Source organism: Triticum dicoccoides, chromosome 1B (genome assembly GCF_002162155.2).
Source record: "Triticum dicoccoides isolate Atlit2015 ecotype Zavitan chromosome 1B, WEW_v2.0, whole genome shotgun sequence".
NCBI lineage: Eukaryota > Viridiplantae > Streptophyta > Magnoliopsida > Poales > Poaceae > Triticum > Triticum dicoccoides.
In genome coordinates this window covers 551,241,583-551,249,471 of record NC_041381.1, presented here as the reverse complement: position 1 = coordinate 551,249,471, position 7,889 = coordinate 551,241,583, and the positions used below count along the sequence as shown (strand labels likewise).

Below are 7,889 nucleotides of genomic sequence, written 5' to 3'. Positions count from 1 at the left end.
TGGCTTAACTACAATAGGATCATGGAGAGAAGGCCGAGATGAACGACTGCGACGATGATGCTACCACAGCAAGATGCGAGAGAGGAGGTCGAGACAAACCACGCCGGCTAGAGGAATAATTAAGCAGTGTCTTAAATCACAGCACACATATCCATATGTACAGCCATGAGAAATATGTAGATATTCTCGTCTACGATCGTCAAAACAGGAAACTTGCAACATGAATGTTGTGCAGAAACTGCGAGAGTAGGTTGCTGGTCAAAAGAAATTTCAAACAATTGATCGTGCGCGAAGAATCTGACAAAATTCGTCCAAAACAGCTCAAAACAGGAACAAGAAATTGAGCATGTACGGCGAGAATCTACAAACCGCTCGCCTGAATGGAACTGTAGCATCGATGTGCATCTTTTTCGTGTAGAGCTTACCTCGAATCAAAGAACTGTTGTGTAGATTAGAGAGACAAGGGAGAGAGCAGATTAGAGAGGAGGTTACTCGAGGTTGAAGAAGACGCCATGTAATCACCTCGCATCACTCCCGTTTCTCGTCGTGCAGGAGCCCGCTCGGCCTGGCTCGAGAGAAACTGTCGATTCGGTAGTTTCCAGCAGGCCTGGCTCGGAGCTGCTTTAAGGTTCATGCCATGCGGGCCGAACAGTAAAAGCAGGCAACCAATCGACCCGTTTTGCGTCCCGTGCGAGCCAGGGCGGGCCTCATGCAGGCAACCAAACACGCCCTATATAACTTTTCTTTTTGCTGGAATAGATAGCTATTTGTTGACGACAAAGGAATCAATAGTGTAGATATATGGATCTTGTTCCGAAGAAAATAGATCTAACCTGATGACTTTAGATGTACCTGGCATTAGATCGTTATCGCTTTCTTTCCTCCAGGAGAAGAAAGAAAGGCGATCTAGCCTCCAGCCGCCAGGGCACCTTTCTCCGCCGCCGCCCTCCGGCGGCTCCCCTCCGCTAATGACCTTGATCGTTGGTGGTAGGGGGGGATCGCCGGATCCATGTGCGTGGATTGTTTTAGGCATTAGTTTCCTAAGGTTTTGGGTTGTTCATCGTCTTGGCTTCGGCGGTGGCGATGGCGGCGCCGACTAATAAATCTTCAGACCCTTCCCCAATAAGGCGATCCGTTTTTAGGATGGATTTAGAAACCAGTCTGTTCAAGTAAGGATGATGCGGCAGCGGCGGCATCCTCGTGGTAGACCTGTGTCCTCGGGCTCCGACGTTGCTCCATCGACGGGGCGGAGCTTGGGAGGTAGTCCAGGAGCGGATGCAGATTGTGCTCTGCATCGGCGGCATCTGGAAGATGGTGGATCGTGTGCTGGGTTCATGGTTCATGGCAGGCAGATATGGTTTCCTCCTCCAACGTCTTAGTTGGGCGAGGGTGCCAGATCTGGAGTTCGATGACGTGTCCGGGGTGTTGCCCCGGTCTGATTCATTCAACGGCAATGGTTTTGCCTTTATTGGCGAGCCACCTTGGAGATCCGCAAAGCTGCATATCAGCGATGGAGCCACGTCGAGCTCGGGTGTGGAGCTGATTCGTCAAGTTCTCCTTTGGTGGCTGCTATGGTGGTGCCAGAGGCAGGTGACGAGTGGTGGTGTTAAGCTTAGAGGATTCTTCAGTCTTGTTTATAATTTTACTTCTTGGCTGGTGTTCCTGTGTGCAAAGGCTAGCAATCTGCTGTCTTTTGAGTTTTGTCATGTCGGGATGTGATTTGTACTATGATCCTTTTGATATAAATAAGACACGTACTACCATGCAAAAAAAAGATGTACCTAGAATTCATTGGGCAGTAGGTTCTTCATTTTTTCCGAAAAGAGGCGCTTTATTGCTTAAAATATTTAAGCATTACATCCAGCCTCGGCATAGCTAAGATACACACAGCCAACAATATCCTCTCATTCAAATGAAAAATATAAAAAGGTGAAATACAATGAAAACATGAAGTATCCATATAACGCATATGCTTAAGCAGTATCTTCATCTTCCAGATCTTCTTTTTACCCAAATGATAACGCCCACATGCGTGGATCACCGTCCTGTCAAGTTTGCACGAATCTTGACACATTAAGGTAGAATTTGTGTGCCACGTAGGATGGGGCTGGTGTGAGGGCGTTGGAGGGTTTGCCCACACGCCCCGCAACACGCGGTTTGCCAGGTGCGCTGTGTGGGCGAATTAGTTTCTGCCCACACAGCCACCATCTAATCCACACGCGTGTGGGCGAACTGCTTTTCGCCCACACGACCCTCATACATTGTTGGGTGGCAACTACAGTTACGCGTACGTAACTAGGTAAACACACATGGCAACTATGATTCGTTGCTAGATGGCAACTGCAATTGCGCGTACGTGGCAACCAGATAAACACACATGGCAACTGTGATTAACTATACATGGCAATTATGGTTGGACCACACGTGGCAACTAGGTAAACACACATGGCAACTATTGTTTGACCATATGTGGCAAGTAGTTAATCACACACGAAACTATGGTTTGATTACACGCGGCAACTACCATAAATTAGACATGACAACTATAGTTAACCAAAATAGATAGAGTTGACATGCTTTTATAACTACATTTGCCGTCCCAGATAACTATATCCGCCATCCCGGATGGCAACTAAATCGTCATCTCGCGGGTACCTAACGTAGCTGCGCCAGAACGTGTGGGCATATTTGCTTGTGCCACACACGCGGGGTGGAGATGTGTAGTACTTATTGGGCGTGTAGCACGAAGTAGCTGCGCCCACACGTGTGGGCAATTCTAATGTTCGCCCACACACAATCCGTGTGGGTTGCCTCCTGCTCACACCACACACGGTGTGTGGGCAGATGGCTAGTATGCAACGCATTTGAGCGTTATCAGAACCCTCTTTTTATTATCAACTTGTACATCAGACTGAATTAATGCTCTATACAGCTTCAATTTTATGAATCATGTCGCGTTGTCTACTAGTGGGTACTACTAATGGTTGCCATCATTCGTGTCATCTATAAAGGATCGACAGGTAAACAGTACAGATAATAGGATAATTTTGCAATTTTCTTCATGTCATGGCCTTTAGTATTTAGCAACATTAACAAGGTCCAAGGTCTATATTGTCTACACCAAATTTAATTAGGAGCGAGTCAACTATCACATCACCATCACCAGGATGTCATGTCAGCCATGTGGCTAGAACCATGTTGCTGATGCTTGGAGGGCTAGTTAACCAATTAGTGATCATCCCGAGCACGCACCTAATCATGTACTCCTATTTTTAGCAAAATTCACCTGAATATGTGTCTGCCTATCCTCTATCCTATATGTGCCTGGTTTGTTTTTTCCAAATTTCTTGACACGTATAGATATGAGTTTTCATCAAGTTTTCCATTAAAACGTGAGTGTACATTAAGTTGTTGCATAGGATTCATATATATTACTACCACTGTATGAAAATTCGCTCAAAGTCAAAATCGCTATCCATTCCTGCACGAGATCCTTCTTGTCTTCCTTCCTTTTTTTTTGCGAGGAAGTTACCTTCGTCTTCTTCCTCAGCTAGTCAATCCCTTGCAAATCAAAGCAACACGAGGTGACAAATCCCAATCAAAAACCCATGTGGTGCGCCCTCCGGTCCACGCCATTAGCCTGCGACGGTTACCTACCTCCCGCTCAGAGGTCGGATCGCAGAGGATGTCCCTGTCGACAGGATGCAGGCGCTGCAAAGCCCGCCAACCATGCCAGATTAATCAGGCAAGGCAACATACGGTATTACGGTCTATGCCCAAGTGACGGGCGTAAATTGCTCGATATAGTACTAACGGTACAGCCTTGACTTTCCAGGAGCTCCGTTTATAACATCTTATAATGCTATCAGGCACATTTTAATTTCACGCAAGAACCAGTCCTGGCCACGGAAGAAGAAGTGGGCAGCAGAAAGACAACGCCCACCTGCAGCAGATGCGTATGCCTTTGCCATTTCAGCGGCAGCAACGTGAGGCTGATTAGGACAGGGGAGAGGGCCGCACGGGTTGGGATGGAAAGATGATAGGCACCGCCACTGAAGAAGCACTGAAGCACCAAGCATGCATGTTCTCGACCAGGAGTACTTGGCTTAAAGGAACGGCAGATCAATGGTCAAATTCGGCAAAGAGCCCATGTGAAGCGCGACGACACCCTGGAGTGCATCTCGCTTTGAGAGACAAGAAAGGAACCGAGCAAATTGTCAATGGGGTATCATGTAGGTTAGATTAGCAGTGGAGTACTGCTAGCATAGCGTGGATGGATGCGCACCGGCTGGCAGCGGCCAAAGCGCCGCCCTTTCTGCCGGAAAGCCGGCGAAGGCTAGCTGGATCGGTGGCTTTGCTGCTGCTCGTGGTGCGTTTCCAGCCGCGCGACTTATTCGTCTGGGTACCGTGCACTCCTTGCCGACGGGCGGACGGCTGGGAAAGGCTGGCCATTTCCGGTCCCCGGCAACCACTCATCACGGGCGCCGTGCATCCGCGACAACTAGCTAGTTGCTCTCGCCCATCAACTACAAAATTATTGCAATCTGCCAAGGTGAGAAAACTAGAAGAATGAGCACAATTTGTACAACTATTATTTCCTTTCACTTTGTATTACGTACAAGATTTCACAACAACAACGAAGAACGAAAGAAGCAACGAATGTTCTGTATGCACAGTTGATTCAATTACTCTGTGTTTGTGTTTACCCACGGGGACTAAAGAATCGTACTACAGCCTAGAATTACAAGGCATTCAACAAACCAATTTTGTACAACAATTCTCTACAGTACTTTTCTTGGTTAAGTTTTTGAGCTGTTCCTACGGATCAATTCAATGTCATCGAAGAATGATTCACGATGCAGCCACGGTGGCCGGCGAGACGGTGGAGGTGGGGAATTCCGCGTTCTGCGCCGCGTTGGCGGCCGCCCAGCGCCGGCACGTCCTGCCGAGGGACGCGGCCTTCCGGCGCGCCCGCTCCGAGCCGCTGCCCATCAGCTCCCAGATCGCCCACTCCACGCCGTTGATCGCCAGCACCTGCGACGCCGCCGCGGCCCCCGCGCGCCGGCACAGCAGCACCAGCGCCGCCGCCGCGCACTCCCGCGACCACTCCGTGCCGCGCCGCATCTCGGCCACCAGCTTCGCCACGGCGCCGTCGATGTTCACGATCGCCTCCGCTCCCCCGCGCTTGGCCAGCGACGCCAGCACCGCCGCCGCGGTCTCCTCCTCGCTGATGGCAGACAGTGCCGCCTCCGCGGCGCCTGCGCTCACCAGCTTGCCCACGTTCTCCCTCTCGGCGGACAGGCACAGCAGCGCAGCCAGCGCGTCCTTCTTGGTGCTCGGGGGGCCCGTGCGCACCAGGAGCACGACCTTCTCGATCACTAGTGGGTTCCGGCCGAGACGACGGCGGTACGTATGGACGGCCGACAAGCTGAGCACGGTGGCAGCTGCGTTCTCCTTCGCCCGCCAGGTCGCGCCGGAGCCCATCACTTGGCAGAGGGCCGCCACCGCGCCGTCGGCGTGCATGATGCGCTTCTTGTTGGCATCGAGAATGGAGAGGTTGAGCAGCGCCGTCACGGCGTTGACCTGCAGCGCGGCGTCCTCAGAGTTGAGCAGTGGCACGAGGAGCGGGACGGCGCCGGCCTCCCCGATGAAGGCGCGGCTCTCGGAGCCGGACTTGGCGAGCAGACGGATCTCGTGAACCACGCGGTTGTCCGAGCTAGGGGAGAACGAGGCCGAGAGCTTCTTCACCAGAAACGACGCGGTCATGCGCGCCGCCTCCACCGCGGCCTTGTTTGCGGCCACCGGTGGCGCCGGCTCGGGCTTGCCAGGCTCGCTGCCTTCCATGGCGACGCCATTCTCCCGGCACCACCGCGAGATCAAGTTCTTGAGCGCCTTGTTGGGCACGAGCTCCAGATTAGTGAGCACCTGGCCTGTCTTGGGGCACGTCGACTTGCCGGCACCGAACCACCGCGTAATGGATTCGCGGTCGTACGTCTGGCCACTAGCGGACACAACCGGGTCGCGCATCAGGTCGAGAGAGATGGGGCACCGGAAGTCCGGCGGCGGCGCTAGAGGCTCGGCGTCATCGTCGTCGGCGTCCACCTTGGAGTCCAGCGGCCGCGGCGTGGCAGCGCTGAAGAGGACGCACTTGGCGTACCGAAGGAGCCCGACGAGGGCAATCATCGCCGAAGTCCACCTCTCCGCCAGGCGGTCGCCGATCTCCCGCTCCAAGATCTCGATCTCCTGGCTGCAGCTGGCCGGGTCGTTGATGGCCACCTCCTCGAGGATGGCCTCCAGGCGCTCCCGCTCAGGCACGATCTCCCGCTCGACCTCCTGTATGAGCGCCAGCACGCTGGCCTTGAGCTCCTGCTCGGCCGCGGCCTCGGGCGCGCGGCGGCGGCACTGGCGGGAGGCGAGCGTGAGGAGGTCCGCCACGTCGTCAGCCAGCCCAAGCTCACCAACCGGGAGAATATCGAGCAGCGTGGCGAGGTCGTGCTGCAGCTCGCGCACGCGCGCGGCGACCTCGTCGGACTGCAGCAGCAGGCGCATGCGGCTGCGCGCGGAGCAGTCGGCCACGACGGCCTTGAACCGCTGCAGCACAAGCAGCACCTCGCGGAGGCACAGCGAGGCGGACCGCGGCAGGGCGGCGCTCGCTCCCAGCAGCAGCAGGTCGTCGAACACGGCGACGAGGAGCCGCGCCCGGCGGGACACGGACGCGAAGACCGCCCTGAGGAACGGCGCCGGCGGGTCGGCGGCGGCCAGGTCGCGCGCCAGGCGGCGCAGGGAGCGGAGGATCTCCACGTCGGACGCCGACGAGGAGTATGGCGAGGACGAAGAAGAGGACGGCTCGGGCGCCGCGTTGCGCGCGCTGGCCATTGCGGCAACCAGAAGGCAGCTGATGCGTGAAGGCTTTGGACGCGGATGGAGTCGAGTTGAATGAATTGGATGCCGATGGAGTGCGGCGATGGAGAATGGAGATGAGACGAAGTGGAGAATGGGCGTAGGTATATATACGAGCGCGACGTGTTGGCGCGTGGAGCTGTGGAGAACTGGAGAAGGCGGAAGGAATCGTCCTGACTTTCGTGGACCGTGACGCGAGGCTTTACTGCCCGTCTCATCTCAGCCGCTTTGTTCATTGTTTTTCCTTATCTTAGCGGTATTATTTTCACTTATTTTATGGGCGCGATTGTTTGAAGGAGGATGTCAGTGGTATGTAGAGGGTTGGATCGGGGACGATGGACGGTCGGGATGGGTTGTCAGGGTGGGCTGGCTTGATGACCCGGCTTGGGTCTGGCAGTTGAAGCGGCCTGCTGGGTTGATCGGATCGTGTCCATTCGATGGCTTGCCTGATCAATGCGTGCGTCGATCCGCAGGCCGGGTTATGGGTTGGAAATTGTCTAACCATGTGGCTGCAGCTGCAGGTCGGCGTTGCACAGTGACACGGTCCGTGCGGTTCTCCTCATTCATCTCATCGGTGTCACGACTATATCAACTTTCTTCTCCTCAAAAAATGCACAACCATATCAGCTTTGGATTTTGGAAGCAGAGATGATTGCACTATTACTACCAAATCGCTGGCGACACGGGGAACCCCGCCGCCACCACTAGCAGGCCCCTCCACCGCCCTCCCCCCCGCATCGCCGCCGCCGGAGGGCCAGCCGGCGAAGCCGCGTTGGGCCCCAGGAAGGTGGTGGCGGGGCGGATCTGCCTCCTCAAGCCCCCAGCTCGCCCCCACCCCCACCGTGGCTACCCCTGCTGGTCCGACAGCGCCAGATCCGGTCCTCCCGGCAGCCTTCTGCACGGATCCGGCCAGCAGCCCCCCTCCCCCGACCATCCTCAGCCGTCACGAGCGCCACCACTCTTCCTCGCGCGCCTTCCCCTCCGCCTGC

The 7,889-nt window shown here is 55.0% G+C and overlaps 1 protein-coding gene across 1 annotated transcript; it reads right to left on the bottom strand.

Annotated features, from left to right (window-relative positions):
• Positions 1 to 4,570: 4,570 nt before the first annotated feature.
• On the bottom strand, positions 4,571 to 7,164 carry LOC119348689 (U-box domain-containing protein 16-like). Its single transcript, XM_037616663.1, has one exon. The coding sequence runs from the start codon at positions 6,874 to 6,876 to the stop codon at positions 4,852 to 4,854; it is 2,025 nt and encodes a 674-aa protein (XP_037472560.1). The 5' UTR covers positions 6,877 to 7,164; the 3' UTR covers positions 4,571 to 4,851.
• Between the last annotated feature and the right edge of the window lie 725 nt (positions 7,165 to 7,889).

Bases quoted from the DNA above. Each gene is read 5' to 3' on its own strand.
- LOC119348689 (XM_037616663.1), bottom strand. From the start codon at position 6,876: ATGGCCAGCGCGCGCAACGCGGCGCCCGAGCCGTCCTCTTCTTCGTCC.